The sequence below is a fragment of the Platichthys flesus genome, chromosome 5 (genome assembly GCF_949316205.1).
Source record: "Platichthys flesus chromosome 5, fPlaFle2.1, whole genome shotgun sequence".
NCBI lineage: Eukaryota > Metazoa > Chordata > Actinopteri > Pleuronectiformes > Pleuronectidae > Platichthys > Platichthys flesus.
The window spans coordinates 25,857,776-25,878,781 of NC_084949.1; the positions used below are offsets into that span (position 1 = coordinate 25,857,776).

General features: G+C 44.8%; 1 protein-coding gene across 1 annotated transcript in view; it reads left to right on the forward strand.

The window, feature by feature from the left end:
* Positions 1–21,006, forward strand: part of LOC133953979 (voltage-dependent T-type calcium channel subunit alpha-1I-like) — a 113,852-nt gene that overhangs the window by 9,620 nt on the left and 83,226 nt on the right. The window contains exons 2-3 of the mRNA XM_062388199.1: positions 10,378–10,489; positions 14,899–15,032. Of these exons, the coding sequence (XP_062244183.1) occupies positions 10,378–10,489; positions 14,899–15,032 (246 nt within the window). The remainder of the gene's footprint in view (positions 1–10,377; positions 10,490–14,898; positions 15,033–21,006) is intronic.

A 21,006-nucleotide genomic window follows, 5' to 3' on the forward strand; every position in this document is an offset into this window, starting at 1 on the left:
GTTATTGTCAGTTTGACATCGACCCACTGAGCCCGCGGGCGCTGAAATAACATAACAGCTCCCGGAGAGAGAGGGGGTGAGAGGTGCGTGGGGGCGAGTGACGGGTCATCCAAGGTGAGCAGGGGCCTTCAAAGAGCCACAGACCCAGTTATTACCACAGCGGGTTCCCGTGCATTGGCTTAGATGTGTGTGTGTGTGTGTGTCTGTGTGTGTGTGTGTGTGCGTGTGTGTGTGTGTGTGTTTTATACTTGTTAAGGTTTGATTTATGATGATCCCCCTCTGCCAAGGAGGTGAGGTTTTCATTCTGCGTTTCCTAGATAGCAGAATTACACAAAAACTACCAAATATCTCCATATATCTTTACACTTCAACATGTGTAACCAACCAGTACAATACTGTGAGGGATGTGCAGGAACTTTATCATTTGTGTCATGTCAATTAAAAAGCAGAATCTGGGTATTATTGCATTGTCTTTTAAAACACGGTTTTCAGAAAACGTAAATTAGTTTTTAATGGACATGATTCTGAGTAAAATGTGTGTATGTGCACAAAATATCCACAAAAGGCATTAAATTCCTTCATTTGTCAAACAGCTGTAACTCTGCGTAATGACACAGATGAGGGATGGGTTACAGAAGAAGGATTCTGGATTTAACAAACACTTAATATCTGGTTCTACAGGATGTGTAGGACACTGGATTCTGGGATAAACGAAGTAAGAAGCTGAGAAAAGGCTCAAATGAAGCCGTTCTCCCAAGTTTGTTAGATGACAGTCATTAGTCTGTCATTAACACTCGCCTGTCTGCCTGCTGCTATCTTGGGATCTGGTGACTGACATGTTGTAATGTGTTAATGTGTAAATGTACTGTGTGTGTGTGTGTGTGTTCAAGTGCACGTTTGTGTACCTTTGTTCTGAGAACTGACACTTGTGTCTCAATCCAGGAAGCGTCTCGTTCCCTCTGAAGGTGACTCCTGTCCCTGCAGATCCCTCAGAGTGTTCCTCTCGCTCAGATCCTGATTATTAACATGTCACCTTGTTGAGTCGCAGTCAGATTACGATGATGAGTGAGGACTGAGCACTCACTCACACTGTGGGACTAATTGATGGAGGGATGAAGACACAGAGATGGAAAATATCCAAGTGGCAAAGATGAGGAAACGAGAGGAATGAAAACAAGAAGAAGTTTGAGTGACAGAGTGAGAGTAGCAGAAGACTGGAGACTTGGTGGGAAGTCAAACTTAAAGTTTTTGATCTTATCTGATTTTGGTAGTTTTGATGATTCTGTCGGACGTGATAACTTCTGAGACTTTGTGAAGTGGCGACGGTCAAACGGTTTAATAATGAAAAAAGCCAAAAATCCATCAGTTCACGGAATGACTTCTGCATTCAATGATCAAATCTGTTAGTTATTCTCTCAATTAATAACTTAATAAGTTAATCTTTTGTTTGTTTCAATGAAATATAGAAAATTTAATTTACTGTTTATTTAGACTGAACTCAGGAATATTCACTTACCTTATTTATTTAAATGACAAAGAATCCTTACATCTGACTAACGACACCAATTTCTTATGAATACAATTTTCTTATCAATAGTTGCTCAACAGTGTTGAGTTAGAGTAAAAATAAAAGTTGACAGATGTTTGTCTAATGGATTAAATCGGCCAATATTGGCTTATCTCAAATATATTTGTCCTGGTCCATCTGATATGGCCTGATAGAAAAACTGGTTTCTTTACTCTGACCCAAAAATATGAAGATATTTTTGGTTACAAGGTTTCAGGTTGAAGTTTTAAAGAAACTGCAACTTAATGCTTTTTTCGAACCTGGTTTCCTTTTACATGAAATGATAGAATGCAGAGAGCAGAACATTCAGTTATGTGTAAAGTCACATTACAGTGTAGTTTCAATGAGGGGAAGGTTTTTTTCCAGCTGCTGCTTGGTAACAGGTAATGGTAACTCCAACCATTGTGTAACTGGGAGGATTGGTTGAGTACATGATGGATTGTTTGGTACTGGTAGAGACATGAGCTCTGTCATTCTATCTATGGAAGGATATTTTCCATCACTGGGACGCACTGGTATTTTCTGCGCTCTATCAATAGTTGTGTTGCGTAATTGTTGGTCAGTCTGAGATTTATTTATTTATTTCGGCTCTCAGTTACACAACCCTGGCAACGCTGGCAGATGGAAATAGAAAGAAACATTGGTCGTGGGCAGGAGAGGAAACCTACACACTTAACATCCGCATCATGTTAGCAACACACAACATCGCACAAGGAGGGAAACAAAGGAATGTAGAGAACACACGGAGAGCACACAACGATCCCAGCAGATTGTGTAAAGGACGGATCTGTGTGTGTGTGTGTTGTGTTCTCACGTCTCACACGCGGGCTGCTATCTGTAATTACCGACCAGTTCCCTCCTACTTCCATTCCCACCATCGCACCTCCACTGTTGGAAGACACCTGAGTTGGCAGCCGTTGGGAAACCAGCAGAACTTTGTTATCTGGCTCAGTCGTCTCTGCTGCTGCTGCACTTTATCTTCCTCAGTCCATTTCCAGGAGGTGAATTAACTCCACGCTGAGAATCCCAGTAAAGACGTGGATCTCCCTCTGAGTGTGTGTGTGTGTGTGTGTGTGGGTGTGTAGATATTACACAGCAGCTGCTAAAACAGAAAAGATTAATGACTCATTATGAAACCAAACTGAAGTCTCCTTTGATGAATGGCAGCAAATTGAGACTTTATCACTTCACAAAGTTTAAACGGACTGGATCCTGGATTAAGAGATCAAATCATCAGCTGAGAAATTAATTGACTTAAATGTGTGTGATTTGCAGTACACACACACACACACACACACACACATACACACACGACACAGGGTTCCTTAATATTTTCAGGTTTCAGCGCTGGTTGCTACAGCAACAGGGCAGAGCGGAGGGGGGGGGGGGGGGGGCAGACAGAAAGATAAGTCAAGGATTTAAGGAGGTGGAAAGTTGAGTAATTCTTTTCTATGACTTATGAAGTTGAGGGAACTTATTCTCTTTTACACCAAAATTAATTCCTAAATATGCAGATTTATTTAAACGTGGGATAACCGGCGATATCACAAACCAGAAGCTGAGGAGCTCTCTCCCCCGGCTGTCTTCACAGAGTCGATAAATATGAAATCATTGCTCGTTTCCAAGATGTAAAAGACAAACAGACGTACACAAACCTTCATTGTTCGTTATGCACCAACACCAGCACTCAAATACATATACACACAGGAAGTTGGTAGATGCAGAACAAGATGAAACACAGGAACCGAAGTCAGAAGAATCTCAGGGAAGCACGAGGGAAACAAGGAGCTGAACAGATGAACTGACAGAAAGTAGAAAGTGAGAGGGAACACAAGTGAGAGACTAAACACATCCAATACAGAAGAACATGACACAGAAGAAAATGCTTGAGGGCAGGAAGGAAACTGAGAATATAACTTTAATTCCATTTATTTATAAAGTCACTCAAAGAGCAGGTTTTTGGCTCGTTTATATTGTGGTCATGATATTTATATATATGTTAATATATATTTTAATAGTGTTGATAGTTGAACATGTTCATGTCTGACACTCGAGCTTCGGTTTGAGTCGTGCGGCCGAGTGCGAAGACAAAAGTCAGAAATGAGTCAAAGCCCTGAAGGCAGCAGGACGATGAGTAACCAGAGAATCACGCAACAAGTAATAACTTCTGTTGTTCCAGGCAGTCGACAATTATCCAACAAACCTCCGTCACGCACACGTGTAGTCTTGTGGGTATGTGTGCACGTGTGTGTGTGTGTGTGTGTGTGTGTGCACGTGCACTCGTCCTGACAGCTTAGGGAAAAGAGGAGCTGACACGAGATGCTGTGATGCTTCACTGTGTGATATCCCATGACATTTACTGCTGTCCAACACACACACACACACACACACACACACACACACACACACACACACACACACACACACGCACACACACACGCACACTGCCTTTATCCAGTCAGCTGTGCGGGATCGAAGAACCCTGATGGAAGATTCCAGTAAAGAAAGCGAGCTGCCAGCCTCTGGACGGTAGATGGATAGAAGGAGGGATGAAGAGAGATGAAGACAAGAGGGCGTCTGAGAGATCGATGACATCATCAGATCAGACTGATGTGAGATCAGTTTGTAAAGTATGAGAAGAGAAGGAACCAGAAACAGAGGAAAAGTTAAGGTTGTGAAATGTGACGAGAGCTGCACGTGAAAAAGACACAAAGCTTTTAAAGCAAAGGGGAAATTAAGCTTACGACCGGTTTGTAAATTGTCTCTTCAAGTTCCAAAGATACTTATGATTGAACTAATTTTAGAAAGAATCACATGATTTTTGTTTCTTCTTCATTTGATCTTCATCATTTCCAAATGCAACATCTCTCAGAAGCTCCTCTGGTGTCGTGGCTTCATCAGTGAAAGCTCCCGACACGACCAGGTCTCACCTCAGGACACCAAAACTAAAATAACCGTCGCCTGTGTCCTCATGTTCTCTCCCTCTCTCTCTCTCCTCTCTCTCTCTCTCTCTCCCTCTCTTTTTCCTCTACCTCCTTTGTGACTATTCACTTCATTTTTTTACTCTGTCGGTTGCCTTGGAAACCGGAGGTCGTTTTCCCCCTGCTCTTTGGAAACAATAAAAACACGAGAGGGAGAGAAAAGGCAGAGAGAGGTGGAGATGGGGTGAGAGAGGGAGAGAAAAGGGCAGAGAGATGTGGAGACGGGGTGAGAGAGGGAGAGAAAAGGGCAGAGAGATGTGGAGACGGGGTGAGAGAGGGAGAGAAAAGGGCAGAGAGAGGTGGAGACGGGGTGAGAGAGGGAGAGAAAAGGCAGAGAGAGGTGGAGACGGGGTGAGAGAGGGAGAGAAAAGGCAGAGAGACCTGGAGACGGGTCGAGAGAGGGAGAGAAAAGGAAGAGAGACCTGGAGACGGGTCGAGAGAGGGAGAGAAAAGGAAGAGAGACCTGGAGACGGGTCGAGAGAGGGAGAGAAAAGGGCAGAGAGATGTGGAGACGGGTGAGAGAGGGAGAGAAAAGGCAGAGAGAGGTGGAGATGGGGTGAGAGAGGGAGAGAAAAGGCAGAGAGACCTGGAGACGCGTTGAGAGAGGGAGAGAAAAGGGCAGAGAGATGTGGAGACGGGGTGAGAGAGGGAGAGAAAAGGAAGAGAGAGGTGGAGATGGGGTGAGAGAGGGAGATAAAAGGAAGAGAGACCTGGAGACGGGTGAGAGAGGGAGAGAAAAGGCTGAGAGAGGTTGAGACGGGGTGAGAGAGGGAGAGAAAAGGCAGAGAGAGGTGGAGATGGGGTGAGAGAGGGAGAGAAAAGGCAGAGAGACCTGGAGACGCGGTGAGAGAGGGAGAGAAAAGGGCAGAGAGATGTGGAGACGGGGTGAGAGAGGGAGAGAAAAGGAAGAGAGACCTGGAGACGGGTGAGAGAGGGAGAGAAAAGGCTGAGAGTGGTGGAGACGGGGAGTTAGAGAGGGAGAGAAAAGGGCAGAGAGATGTGGAGACGGGGTGAGAGAGGGAGAGAAAAGGGCAGCGAGACCTGGAGACGGGGTGAGAGAGGGAGAGAAAAGGCTGAGAGAGGTGGAGATGGGGTGAGAGAGGGAGAGAAAAGGCAGAGAGACCTTGAGACGCGGTGAGAGAGGGAGAGAAAAGGGCAGAGAGATGTGGAGACGGGGTGAGAGAGGGAGAGAAAAGGCAGAGAGAGGTGGAGATGGGGTGAGAGAGGGAGAGAAAAGGGCAGAGAGACCTGGAGACGGGGTGAGAGAGGGAGAGAAAAGGAAGAGAGACCTGGAGACGGGGTGAGAGAGGGAGAGAAAAGGCTGAGAGTGGTGGAGACGGGGAGTTAGAGAGGGAGAGAAAAGGGCAGAGAGATGTGGAGACGGGGTGAGAGAGGGAGAGAAAAGGCAGAGAGAGGTGGAGACGGGGAGTTAGAGAGGGAGAGAAAAGGGCAGAGAGACCTGGAGACGGGTGAGAGAGGGAGAGAAAAGGGCAGAGAGACCTGGAGACGGGGTGAGAGAGGGAGAGAAAAGGCAGAGAGACCTGGAGACGGGTCGAGAGAGGGAGAGAAAAGGGCAGAGAGATGTGGAGACGGGTGAGAGAGGGAGAGAAAAGGGCAGAGAGATGTGGAGACGGGTGAGAGAGGGAGAGAAAAGGCAGAGAGACCTGGAGACGGGTCGAGAGAGGGAGAGAAAAGGGCAGAGAGATGTGGAGACGGGTGAGAGAGGGAGAGAAAAGGGCAGAGAGACCTGGAGACGGGTGAGAGAGGGAGAGAAAAGGCAGAGAGACCTGGAGACGCGGTGAGAGAGGGAGCGGTGCCACGCGGGGGGGTATCAAGGATTCATTTAGCTCCTGCTGCCGCTCACTTCCAACCTCCCGGCTCCGCCCTGCTCCGTCACACTGAAGCCTCCGGATTGGATTATTGATTTAAACTGAAAATATGTCAGTTGTTTGTGTGTATTATTTTAAATTAGACAGATTCTTTAGTGATTATCAAAGTTCTGCAGAGTTTCTTCTGTCACAAGACGTCAGTAAATGGAAAGTGATGTGTTTCCTTCAACATTGGATTCTTTTTAATATTTTCAATTATTTAAATTCTAACTATCAACCTGAAAATGAGCAGAATTTGTGTTTTGGGATTCAGACAAAAAGTCCAACGCAACAACTTGGACTTTAAGAGTTTTAGAACACTTCTAGTGTTCATGTTTTCTTCCATCTTTTTGACTCATAAGCAGAAACATCACTTATAGATGAAGTGAAACCCTGAGCTTAAGTTTCCCAGCATCCATGAAAAGCTCTTTTAGAAACTTTCCCTCCCGTCTGTCAGAGAGAAAACAAAACGTACGTCCTCACACAAAATCCTCAACTTCACCAGAGAGCGAATCACAAAGCCCCGTCAGTGAATCTGCTCCTCCAACTATTTTAATAATACTCTAGTTTAGGTCCCCGGCTCCTTCCAGGAAGTGAGTGACAGCCAGTGGAGGGAAACACAGCAGCCGACCTGCTCTGTAATTACTCCACAGTTTTTTTAGAAAGAAGCTGTTTTATTTAACAAGTTCTGAGTTCATCTTATTCCAACACCTTGTCTGTAGTGGAGGTTTGAGCTCTGAGTTCCTCCTCCTTCTCCTTCCAGTCTCTGTTCTGCGAGGAACAAGACTCTCAGACGCCTCAACACTAATTGACTCTTTTTATTTTTAAGGCAGACACTTGAGCATGAGAAGCTGAGAATGCTGGGAAACTCATGGCGGCTGAGTTTTTAAGATAATGCATTTTTCAGTGGGAATAACTGAGATAATCTCCACACAGGCCTTAAGGCTGCCATCATTACTTGGACTGGGGGGGGAATAAGGAATCGCTGACCTGCAGTTCATCCAGCCATGATATTGATATGAAAGCATACGTGTGTGTGTGTGTGTGTGTGTGTGTGAGAGTGTGAGTGTGTGCTGGGGAGCATAGGTGGTGTGTGTTCAGAGGCAGTGCTGGGGGGGCTCGTGATATCTCTGTCCTCATTAGGACGGGCGAGCTATGGGAAATAAGCTGAAGTGGCAAAAAGAGAGAGAGGGTGTCTGTGTGAGAGACAGATTCATGTTTCATTTATTTCTACTACATACAAATGAAGTTAGATTTTTATTTTGATTCTGTATTTATCAAGTTAAAATGCATCAACAAGCCAAACCCAGGATATGAGGTGTATAAGGATTTATAAGGAATTGAGCTGTGGTGTTTTTATCATATTTAAAAAATAATATTTACAAATATAAATACAGGTGGAGCCATTGAACAGATTTCCTGGTAATTTCGTAAATGTAATTTAAGGAAGAACCCATAAAATGACTGAAATGAATCAGGGTTCCTGCAGCGTCTTAAAACAAATCTAAAATCTGAACGTGAGTCTTACATTTTTTTGAATATGCTAAAATATCCCATCCTAGGGCTTGTATATGCTTATAGATGTGTTCTTATTATGGGGTGGCTACTCCCATCGTGCTGGGAGATTATGTTTAAAAAGAGAAACGTTTTTGAGTCTGATGTTAATTCATATCTATCGGACTTGACTTAGATTTTTAACTTTTCATTGATCGTAAAAAGTCCTAAATTGAACTTTTTGAAACCGGCAGAAACCCTGTTAATACAGTTTGTTTGAATTAGTTCAAATACGATAAAATTTAAATCTGCACCACTCCTCTGCATATGATATATAAATATATAGTGAACAGATATATATGTGACAGTTTGTGCCCTCCCTGTGTGTTTAATCACCCGAGCCTTCCAGGGGACACGTTTTAAAAGCCAGATGTAGAAGATAAAACCCAATTAAAAACTGATCTTACAGTAATACACCAGGGGATCAATCGCCTGTGAGCTCTGAAAAGCATCAGATGACAAATGTGTCCTCTTTACCTTGTCTCCCGTGTTTCTGCTTTACAGCCATTAGCCCGTCGGGGCATCAATATTAAACATGGCTCCCTGCAGTGCTGGATGTTTGTGCTGCTGACACAAATGGAATTTAATGTCTGATTTAATGAGAGATTTGAGGTGCACAACTCAGGATGCATACGTGTGTTAGCGTGTGGGCGGCCGAGTGCGAGCGCTTATGTTTTTAAATGTGTCGGTTCGGATGCACGTGCAAAATCCTCGTATGTGGACTTTTCTGCCTGCGAGTGGGCGATGGTTGCTTGTGTGTTTGTGCTTGTGTGTGTGTGTGTGTGTGTGTGTTTATCTGCATGCATGTGTTTTGCCCACTCACAGCCTATCTTTATCCGTGCTGTGATATCTGCAGTCGTCCATCCCTTCGTGGGGAAGGTTGGGGCCGAGACATGTGCAGAATTAAATCTTCACTGGGAATTCTCTCTGTTCAAACGCTCGGTGTCGTTCGTTCAGGAAAGAACCGGTTCTCCTTTACTCCTCTGGGCTCGGCCCCTACTTCTTGATGTAGCTGCTTGCAGGCTGTGAGTTGCTGGGTGCTGTGGGGGGGCACATTTTCCACATCCTGTGCTGGGCAGCCTCAGGAGGAGATTGGACGTCCTGGGCGGCTGCAGCACATCCTCCTTCACACGCCTGTTAGCCGAGCAGCGTGCTCGCTCCTATTGAAACCGCTCCGTCACACTCGGCTGCTTCGTTTCTCTCATTTAGTTTCCTCATACAAACACAGTCTGGTTTTCACACGTTCTGCTCGCTGCGTTAACCTTCACGCTAAACCAGTGTGGTTCCCCCTCAGAACACGTCAGCAGATATCACCTCCTCAAGCTGCGGTTGAGAAGACGCTGGTAGAATCTTATTCTAAAGTCTGTTAGAGACGAGTTGGCTGCATAATTTAGATTTATTCTGAGTGCACCAGCGTCCAGGGACTGATATACAGTAAAATACATAATAAAACACAAGTTAAATACACGTTCTAGTTTTTAAAAGCAATTCATCCTGAGTTGTAGCTACTGTACGGAGCTGCACTTTCCCATTAGCATGTAGCCGCTAGCAAGAAAAGAATCACGGCTGCTCTCTGAAACCAGGACACTCTGAGCTCGACCCTCCAGGCTTCACTTTGGTTGGCTGTAGTTTGTTCGATTTGTGGAGGTTTTACACTGAAACTTTATTTGAATGGTCCGACATAAAGTTTTGAAAGCACATGGGTGTAAATGTTTGTGTAAAGAAACAGGCCTGGAGCACTAGTGTGATCTGTGAGGGTCACATCCCAATAGCACAACCTCCACTATGATAACACAGTTATAGTTATTTTGATAGTTAATATGATGATGACAATACATTGAGTTAAAAATCAATATAAATTCTCTGTTTTTTTCCTTCTTTCTTATACTGTAAGGCCCAAGCTTTTATTTTGAAGGCTCGATCCTAACAAACACATATGTCTGATGATATGCAAACACAAATATCTATTCAGTCCTCAATAAATATATTTGCATGTTTATCCTCATAACTATTTATTTGCAGTAATAACCCCTCCCACGCATGCACTGTCAACACATGCTCATCAAACATATGTTTCACTTCGAACTGGTTTCAAATTGAAAGTGATTGTGTTTAAGAAACCACAGAACCATGATGTGAACATAAAGGGATTTTTAAAGCTACAAAGACAGAAGGAGGTTTGTGTCCTGATCCAAGGAGCTCCTCAGACGCTGATTCAAGGAAGTGATCTGAGTCAAACCTTTTTTTTTTTTGCAAGCCATTGTTTAGTTGTGTTTTAAATGTGTAATGAGCCCATTGTCCCATTCCACCTCTCTATTGGAATGCAGTTTTGGAGTGATGCATGTGAGAAGCTGCAGGTGTCTCTCTGTCCCTCTCTCAGCTGTTTTCCTTAACCAGCTGTTTGCACGTGGTTCGAGCGAGTCAGCATGATGGTGATCCTGTTGAACTGCGTGACCCTGGGAATGTACCAGCCCTGTGAGAACATCGACTGCTCCTCAGACCGCTGCCAGATCCTGCAGGTACAAGCACACGCCTACACACACACACCTCAAACCTCTGATCTGCTGTGAAGTCTTCATTGATCTAAATCTGTGAACGTCCCAAAACTCAGAAGTTGATATTCCTCCAGGCCCGGTGGAGACATTGATTCCTGAATGAAATATCTGCAGCTGAACTGACGCCTCTGTCTGCTCAATATTTACATTTACTTCACCACAACATCTCTTTTGGACCTGTCTGTGATTCTATCTTGTACTTCTTACAGCCGGAAGGTTTTCAGTTTGAATCCCAGTTTAACAGGAGGCTTTCTGTGTGGAGTCTGCTTGTTCTCCCTGTTTTCTCCGGGATCTTCCTTCCACAGTCTGCAGACTTGCAGGTGGGGGGGAGGTTAAATGGAGAAGTAAATGTTAATGTAAAAGTTTTGACCTCTTATTTTATAATCTATGAGTTTATCTTTCTTTACATTGAGCATTATTCTAACGTGGACCTGAGACACTCTCTGTAAACGTGCTCTATCAGAAGAGTTCCCTTAGTGACACGGGATCATGTATATTTGATCAGACGCTCTTCAAACACATGTTCACGCTGTGGAAGAGCACTTACACACCAAGAAACACACGTTAACAAAATGTGACATATGCACCCGTGTTCTCAGTCGTGCATATTTCATATAAAAGCTGACGTGCATGTACACAACAAAAACACGTAAACACAGAGATCCGGACACATGGCTTCACATTCCTTGAAGCAGAAGAAGCAGAGTGCACCTCTAGGAAGCGTTGACCAACATCCATTCAAAAATATACTGGTGTCGACACGTAACACACATTTCAAAACGCACACACGTCCTCCCTCCCCCCCGGCCGCTCCGCTCTCCCTCCCTCTCTCTCCTCCCTCGTCTCGCTCCATCCTCACATTCCTCCTCCCATGCTGGGGCCGGCAGCTCCTGGCTGTGACTCACTTGCTAGCATGTGGTCTTTGTGGTGCAGCGAGCATGACTTTCTCACGTACGGCACCTTGGCAGCCCCCCCCCTCCCCCCCCGTCATCTGGCAAGACTGGGCGAGCTGCAGGACCGCTTCTCGCTGAGGTCATAGGTGGCCTGAGTGGGCGTAGGATCCGTGCGTGAGCGTGTGCACGTGTGTCTCGGGCCTGTCGGTGTGAAGCGCTTGTTGAATCAACCCCGTAGTGCTGTTTTTCACACACACACACACACCGACACACACAGGGCAGCACACTCATCATACAACAGCCAACACACACAGTGGATTGATTCGGCTCCCTGGGGGTATCTATAGACCCGATTCAATACCAGCATGGATTTAGTGGTCTACAGAGCCTACAGTCAATACACTACTCCTCTAAGAAAAATCCGTGGTTCAATACCGCGACTTCAGTGGTGCCTCCGCCGAACCGTCCACATTGTGAGCTCGGACAGATGTGGACATGAGGACCCCTGGATCTCACCTCGATATCCATCCAGTGGCATGAGGCCGGATGGATGAGTGGATGAACTCTGGGTCTTACTGACCGCAAACATGGAAGAGAATCAATATCAGGCAATTGTGTTCACTTTGCTCACTAATCCACAATACTTCACAATATAATAAACACTTAACTCCAAGTCGAGGAGCCGTGAAGAGTAACATCTGAGACATCTAATGTAAAAAACTATAGAACAATACTCTGAATGATAAATTCAGTGTTCAAGGTTTTGACTTCAAATTATTAATCATAGACAATAAAGTAACTTTAAAGGACCCATGAAAAGATATTTGTTCATTTTAGCTGATATATTATTGTAAAATGGTTTTAGATCTCATACTGTCAATGTTTCCTATTTGTGGTATAATTGGAAAACAAAAAAATTCAAAGATGGAAGAGAAGAAAGAGAGAAGAAGTGAAAAGCCAAACAGAGTGAGAGCTGTGGAAATGTCAGAAGAGGAAGGTTCTTTTTTTGGACAGCTGGTGAAATCTTCATCTCCCTCGTGTCCGTGAACTTTGCAGAAGTTTCCCGCCCTTGACCTTCCTGCTGGTTGGACAAAGGTCAAGGTTATACACTTTGGCTGTTCCGTCCACCCACCTCCACGAACAGCTGAGAGAACAGCCGCTAATCTGGGCTTTTTGCTCACAACAGCAATAACACGCATTAGCTAGATCTTTGATTTATGTGGATTTCTTTTTTCCATTCTTTTAATTAGATGCTTGATTAAAGCGGTGAGTGAGGTGAGGAGGGGGGGGGGGGGCTTATCTCTGATTACTGCTAAAACAAATTATTTTCCATTACCCTGATGTTTAGGGCAAACTGCTCGACTGGGGAGAGGGGGAAGGTTGGGGGGAAGAGAGGAGGAGTGGAACAGAGGTTTAATTGAGAGGCGGAGGGAGAGGTGGAGATGTGAAAGTGTCAGGGGAAGAAAAAAGAAAAGATGATAAAATTGTAGAGTTGGAAACACAAGAGCATCATGGAGGTGTGGGAGGGGGAGTAAAACTTACAGAAACCTTTCATATCCATATTTTATAGGGTGATACAGGGTTAGTTTGACCCCCCTCTAGGTGTCCTGGTGCAGGGGAGGATCCCACCTCACCTCCACTGCTACCTGAACCTTTCCTGGAAGTCAGATCTCGTCCCTTTACTTCAAACACACTCAGATATCACGTCCTGTTTTCAGTGAAAACCGTCAATCTTCTTCATGAATTCATAAAGTGAGTGAGATACACAAGAAAACAAGCTTCAGAATTAAACAGGACACAAAAGAACACAACAAAAGACACATCAAATATCGAAAAAAACAACACAAGGAAAACAAGGTGAAAGTTTCAAAACATAAAAAGTTAATGCAACAGAAATAAGTTGACACAAAGGTCCAAGACAAAATCAAGAAATCTATTTGTAGGTAGAGTCTGTGAAAAATTAAAATCTGGTGTCTGCCTGAAGTGGACTTTCCAGAACTCTGCTATGAAACTGCAGAAAGTTCACTAAAGGTCTCACAACTTTGATAAATAAACACAAAGAAGAGTTTTCAGTGCTGTAGGCTTTTCAGACGTCATGGGTAGGAAAGCGTAAAGTGTAGAACCACTGGGAGGAGGACCAGTCACTTGGATTCAGTCACTGGGACGTTGCTGAATCCACCCTGACATGAAGCCTGCACATCTCGGCTGTAGCACTAAAGACCCATTAAAGGCTCATAAAGATGAGTCGAGCAGACGCAACACTTCCTTCCATTCGTCATTAACCCATTCATTTCAAGATGTCTCAAGTAAATCAATAATCCACTTTTTAAAACGAGAAGTGCACCAAGAGAACACGTTCCTCCATCAAAGTCCTGATCTGCACCAACCTGCACACGCTGATTAAAACCACTACAAAGAGTTTTTAACTGGTTATGAAACTGTCTCTTTTTTAAATCGCTGCCTCTTTACAATTAAACACAAAAGGTAATTGAGGAGGAAATTGCCTTTTTCTATAAACCGTTCTGTGGGCGGGTCGGACCACCAGCGAGGTCAGACAAAACCACTTCCAGCAGTGTATCATAGATATGTTGGCCAGTCTGAGGTTTTAATGACAGAGGACGGTGGAAACTCGACTGCCTTTGTCCCCAGAGACGCCAAAATCTACGAAAAAGAAAAGTTCCCTGTAGGTTCTTTAAGATCCATTCATTATTTCGTTTGAGAAATCAAGAAAAATGGATTTACCCCCTGATCCAGATCTGCACCAAAATGTCTTCTTCCCTGAACCACATAGAATCCTTTCAAGTTTCCTGGTAATCTGTTGAGTTGTTTTGGCATAGATTCTTGTTTATGATAAAAAAAAATTATAAATCTAAACCATTTGGCTGCAGTAATAATGGAATTATAACATTATATTAGATAAAAACCTGAAAGGACACATTTCAGTCTTTCCAACCGTCTTGTTGTATCTAACCAGAATCTGACATTCTCTGCCCCTCTGTGTCCCTCTGTGTCCCTCTGTGTCCCTCTATGTCCCTCTATGTCCCTCTGTGTCCCTCTATGTCCCTTTATGTCCCTCTGTGTCCGTCTGTGTCCCTCTGTGTCCCTCTATGTCCCTCTGTGTCCCTCTATGTCCCTTTATGTCCCTCTGTGTCCGTCTGTGTCCCTCTGTGTCCCTCTATGTCCCTCTGTGTCCCTCTGTGTCCCTCTATGTCCCTCTGTGTCCCTCTATGTCCCTCTGTGCCCTCTGTGTCCCTCTGTGTCCCTTTATGTCCCTCTATGTCCCTCTGTGTCCCTCTATGTCCCTCTGTGCCCTCTGTGTCCCTCTGTGTCCCTCTATGTCCCTCTGTGTCCGTCTGTGTCCCTCTGTGTCCCTCTGTGTCTGTCTATGTCCCTCTGTGTCCCTCTATGTCCGTCTGTGTCCCTCTGTGTCCCTCTGTGTCCCTCTATGTCCGTCTGTGTCCCTCTGTGTCCCTCTCTCAGGCCTTCGATGCATTCATCTACGTCTTCTTCGCGATGGAGATGGTTATAAAGATGGTGGCCCTGGGGATCTTCGGCCGCCGCTCTTACCTCGGGGACACGTGGAACCGCCTGGATTTCTTCATCGTCATGGCAGGGTGAGGACCCCCCCCCCCCCCCCCCGTTCCCTTCATGTTCCCTTTTGTCTGTCGGATTGTGAACAGTGGAAGGGTTTCTGTCAAGGGTTTGGTACCAAATCTAAATAATTCAGAGGATATGTATTTTCAAGTGTGATGTATAAATCCGGCTGTGGACGTCACATGTTTTTGTTTACAGCACATCCGCACTGGCTTCGGCCTTTTATCACCAAAGCTCTGGAATCTACTCGTCTTTCCAGGTTGACGTCTTTGACCATGTTCTCTACGTGTATGCCTCCTCTCTTCATCCTGAGATATCCGTATAGCCCGAGTTTTGCATCGGTTGCATGTTGGCAGGTTAAATAGTGTCATCCAATGGGTGCAGGAGACAGGTGTAGGCTCCACCCCCCATGCTCCCCCAAACTGGACTAAAAAAGCCACTGGAAAGTCGGTCGTTCAATTCCCGTATCCGCCGGTCTGCCTGTCAAAGGGTCCTTGGGCCATTTTCCCATGATGGCTGCTGTCAGTGAGTCAATGGGATGAGCGATAGACCAGTGACAGATTTGAGGGGTCATTAAGACTAGAAAATACCACCATTGATTTTTAATGCCCTCAAACATCTCACCAGCTGACAGGTAAACGTTGATCATTACCTTGAAGCTCCTACCTCCTTATTCTGAGTTAAACCTGAAGATTCTCAACCTCAATGACTCCTCAGTCTTTTATCCGTCCTTCACTCGACTGGTTTCAGGAATAACACGAGAGCTCTGCTTTCTCTGAAGGCTGATACTGGGAGGCATTCAGCTTAACTGCTGGTTTTACTAGAGAGAAACAGAACACAAGTTCGGTGAGTGAAAACAGGCTTATCTCCGAAGCTGCTGCAACACATTTTCTCTTTAGGCTCAAACAAATTCAAGTAATTAACATGATTTGATGAATGAAAACAGTTGAGTTGCATCCTATCATTTGTAGAGTAGCCCCCCTCCCCCCTCAGTAAACAGATCCCCTTCATAGAGGATGACGCCCCCTGCTGATGCTGCGTTCTCACATCTGTGTTTTCTGTTGGCTCAGGATTTTTCTTTTTGTATTTCCCTACATCTTAAGATTCCACACATCGTAGTTGACTGTGAGATTCTGTGCACGTGACAAACATGGAGGAATAATGACAAGCAGCATGATCAAACACACGTGTAATCATCATTAGCCACTCATCATTTAAATAAACCAATTAGCTGTTGACTAATTGCTTCATACTCCTGTCTGACACCATATCTAACTGGATCAATCTTTACAAAAACATAAACCTTGGTTCAGACGTTCAGGTGCTTCGTCTCTCTGTCCCCCCCCCCCCCCCCCCCGCGTCCTCTGAGTGAATCCCTGATGAGAACCTCAAATCAACATCTTCACTTTTCAATCAAGATTCAAATAATTGTTTAAACGTTGCATCAAAAGAAAAAATGTATATATTCTGCGTTAGATCAATGACTAATGTTTTTTCTCCATTGCCCCTTCATCCCCATTTTTAACTTGACTTGCACATTTTGCTTCCTCTGCCTTTTCGTTTCCTCTCTCCACCCCCCTCCCCCCCCCCCCTTCTTATGTTTCCCTTGGGGGACTGTGAACATTCTTCATTCACTTTTTACCGCCCTGGTTTCCTTAGATTTTCCATACATTTCCACAGCCACCAGTGAGCTGTTCCAGCCCCCAGGCTGTAGCAGCTCCCCCCTCCATCCTCTTGCTTTCTGGTGATGTTTTATTTGGTCCTTTGTTCCCGTCTGATCCGACAGCTTCGGGCTCATCGGTCTTCCCCGGCCTTCTCCTCGGCTTTCCCTCAGTCATCATCCTTTTCGGCATTAGCCACGGAGATCTGTCGACTCCACGCGCCAAAACCTCAACGCTCAGTGCAGAGAGAAGCCGCCACCACCGCCAATTGCTCCCCGGTCTTACATCCACCACATGCGGCGTGTGTAGCATCGGCAAGGGGGCGTGATTAAAATGTTGCACCCCTGGGAAGTAGTGTGCTGCAAAAACAAGCAGTGGGTGAGCTGCAGGAGAGGGATCAGCAGCAGCAGGAGCTCCACACGGGCTCTGCTGAGCTGTGTGTGTGTGTTTGTGTGTGGGGAACTGGTGTGGAGCTGGAAGGTGTTCAGGGTTGAAACCAAATGTTTTGAGTAACTTCTCCCTCAGGCTCCCCACCACCCCACCCCCCCTGCTGCCTCCCTATTTGTCTGTTATTCTTAATTCTGGTAAACAAAACTCTGGGACGACTGGGAGTCTCACATATTTTACCCTTGTAAGTTGTGACACTCTCATCTCTTTGGTTCGGGGGTTGTTGAGGCAGCTGGAAGTTGAGGTTGATTTTCATTGGTCGCTGGGTCAGCTGATGTTCCTCCGTGTTGCTCACTGTCACTGTGTGTTCTGAACAAGTCTGAGGGCCGATGTTGGAGTAGCCCCGATCAGGTACTGTTGCCCATGTCCGCCCACACCCAGTGAAACATGTCAATCATCTGATATTGTGATAATACTAATTCAAAAGGAATTCATCAAAAACGGAATTCAAATCAGATTTATCCAATGTTTAGCCCTTTGTTGCTTTTAAAGTTATAATTGATCCCCTGCTTCCAGTATGAGTAAATAATATTGCAATACAACATGTACTAACAAGGTAAATAATGAACTGACACAATGGTCACTCACCAAAAGCTTCACTCCTCAGTGTGTCTTTAAGACCTGAGAATATGTTTTATTTGAGATCAGCCCTCGGAGCAGCTGCTGTGGTTTCCCACCTCCTCCTCTCCTCATTGGTTAATGGACTCTAGCTTTAATGACCACTGAAAGCACAGAGAGTCTCGTTCACACACGCAGTCAGACAGCACTTCTATATATAGCACTTTTTTTTAGCACTCATACTTTCAAACAGTGACGGCTCACCCACCGGTTTCTTACCCGAGAGCCTCCGATCTTCCAATTAGATAACGACCCGCTCTACCCCCCGAGCCGCAGCCTCTCGTAGGTCAAGGCAGGTTTTCCAGGGTCCGGCCGTGTAAACAACTCACCTTCATGAAACCAGCGCACTGAGGAATCAAACTAGAGAATGAGTTCCTCAGGTGCAAAGAGGAATCAGTCACAAATGAATCTCTCCTCTGAGGTGTGTTAGGGCTGAGGCATGCACAGTGGAGCCAGAGGATATCTGTCCGTCCACATTATGATTCCCTTTGTTCGGTGATTATATATTCAGCTGCTCTTAGCGTGTGGCTGCAGTAATAACAATACTTCCACTGAGTGACACTGATCTTAATTTGTTGCAGCGCTGCGCCACTGCCTGCGGGGGCGGAGGCGGGGGGGGGGGGGGGGGGTAGAGAGAGAGAGAAATAAAGCATATGAAGCAAAAGAGGGCTTTATAGTGATGGGATCGTTTTGTGTTGGCACCTGCCATCACTCATTGTTAGGCCTTAAGTCGTTTGCCTGCATGTGGAGATTGAGGGTTTGCTTGTGGAAATATTTATTGGGATGTGAAACTGCACTGGAACCAGCAAATAATCTGCTGGGTTTCACCTCAGTGGGAACAATGTGGGAACCAGTTCTCTGGCTCGCTGTTAACTGGAAATCCTAAATTTTAAAAAAACTAAACAGATTCAGGTCAATCTTTGAAGTTTCAGTCCGTATTCTGGTTTGTGCCACTGAGAGCAGAATCGGACTCTGTGATCCTTTATGATACTTGTTGTGCGTGTGTGTGTGGAAGCTTTACAGTTTAAATGTGTGTGTCTTCAGGAGGTGTGTGCTGCCACACAGAGAGACAGCATGAACAATGAACCTGCACTACAGCAGAGGACATCAACGCGTATTAGTCTCAGCTCATAAATCTGCACATTTGCTGCTCGGATTGTTATGAATTATCAAAACTAAGATATGAATGACAGTCAGGACTCCTGTTGCTCACTTAGCCAATTGTTGCTCCTGCACATTGTGCCTCTGCAGCTGCTCACACTCTTCACTGGGCAGCTAATTGCTCACTACAGTTCCTCTGTCATTACAGTCATAGATACTGGTTGCATGATTGGCTCGTGATGGGCAAAGCTAAGTAGTTCATCTGTTGAGAGAATCCTCACTGGGACAAATGATCCCTTGTTCCACGGAGCATTTCCTCCCTCTATCTGTCTGTGCAATGGTTCCAGTAGTTTCTCTGCAAACACATCTGAGGTGATTCTGATTTGCAGACTTGAGAGATGGACTTGTCTGTCCAGGTCCAGTGTGAGTGTTTCCTTCTGGTCACTTTCCCTCGTAAACCAGCCGTTGGTGCATCCATGCTGCACAGGAGAAATCAAACACCACCACCCCTGTGTCAGCTCAACCTTGTGGGGGGTGGGGGGGGGGGGGGTGTTTTGCCTTTCACTCGTGTGGTTTTCACTTCCACACTTTTCTCCTTAACTGACATTTCTTAATGGCCTTTCGAACAGTGTGTCGAGCTGGAAGCTGTTTGAATTCATTGCCCCCCCCCCTGCTTGGTGGGCATCAATCAGCCTCGTTTTCAAACCCTCAGTCAGAGGCTGAGGGCAGAACGTGGCTGCTGGAAGCTACCACACGGTTTGAGGAGCCAGAGGATTTATTAGCTCTGGAAACGTCTTCAGACAACTCACAGTGACAACTGTTGATCTGCCCCTCGAGTCCTGACCAACCAATCAGAGGACAGTGAGTCAACGAGGTCTGCTGAAGTAGGAACTGTACCACATGACACGATTAACTTAAAGACTAAGATAACTTTTTTTGTAATCTATGAATATTTAAATATAACAACATAAAACAATCAGAATAATGTAAAAAGGTTTAGTTGGTCTTTATATGATTTAGAGTTAGAGATTCACAGTATTATGTTAGTGAATCTATATTTATTTATTGTTTACATGTTAGCCATCTGTTTCTATATGCTGTGTTTTTATGTTATATTAATATGTTCGTATGTAAGTGATCAGTCCTGCGAAATCCAACATTGCTTTTAATATGAAGCTCATCTTTCCCCCCCTCCCCATGTTCAGAGCTGCCAAACCTTATATTGCTCGGTGAAGAGAGCAGATGGGGGAACATAATTGATCCCAATCTGCGTTGGCAGATCTATATTTAAATAATCTGTCTGTGCTTTTTTTTTTCTCATAGTTTTTTAAAACTGGTCCTGTTCCTGAATGGAGCTAGAAAACAACCACAACATTTCCATTTGTTTACCGACTGTACATTGCAACACATTTTATCGTGAATGACCATTTTCCTCCTCTTCTTCTTCTTCTTCTTCTTCTTCTTCTTCTTCTTCTTCTTCTTCTTCTTCTTCTCTGTCGTCTGCATATATGATGACTTTGAAACTTTACTAGATGAAAAGAACAATTGGTGTAACAATCAATTTCTTTTAAAACAGAAGCTTCAATTATTCTTAAAGTTGATGTAAATAAATACAAACTTACATTTATATCTTTTTATTTTTTATAAACCCATAATTTACAGATACAAACAAAAGAAAGAAAAACCAGAAGAACAAAGCTTGTGTTTCTCTGGAGATAGTCTGTGTTGCTGTTCCCTGTGAAATGACAGAGTGTGTCCAGTGGGACAGTCACTGGTGCAGAGTCGGCCTGTGGTATTGAGCTGTAGCTGGAGTTCTCTTTGTTTTCTCTGGTGTTGACCTTCTGTGGCTCGTTCTTTTGTTGGCAGCGTCCCAATGTCCCACCTTCAAAATCAATAGGATGTCCAGTTATGGCAGCAGGGTGGCGACAGATATAACACAGGTGACTTGTTGTTTTACTAGATAAAGGAATTTGCATCGGATTGTCAGGCCTCTGGTTTTAAACAAATCATTTAGAAAAACCTGCTTCTCTCTGCGTAGATGCAGCGTCCTGTTGAAAACGTCAATAAGCAGTTTTTGAAATCAATGATTCCTTTGTTTGTTTTTTGTGAGGCAGTAGTTTAGTTCAATAGTTCAACAAGATGACAATAAGACACAAGGACAATATTC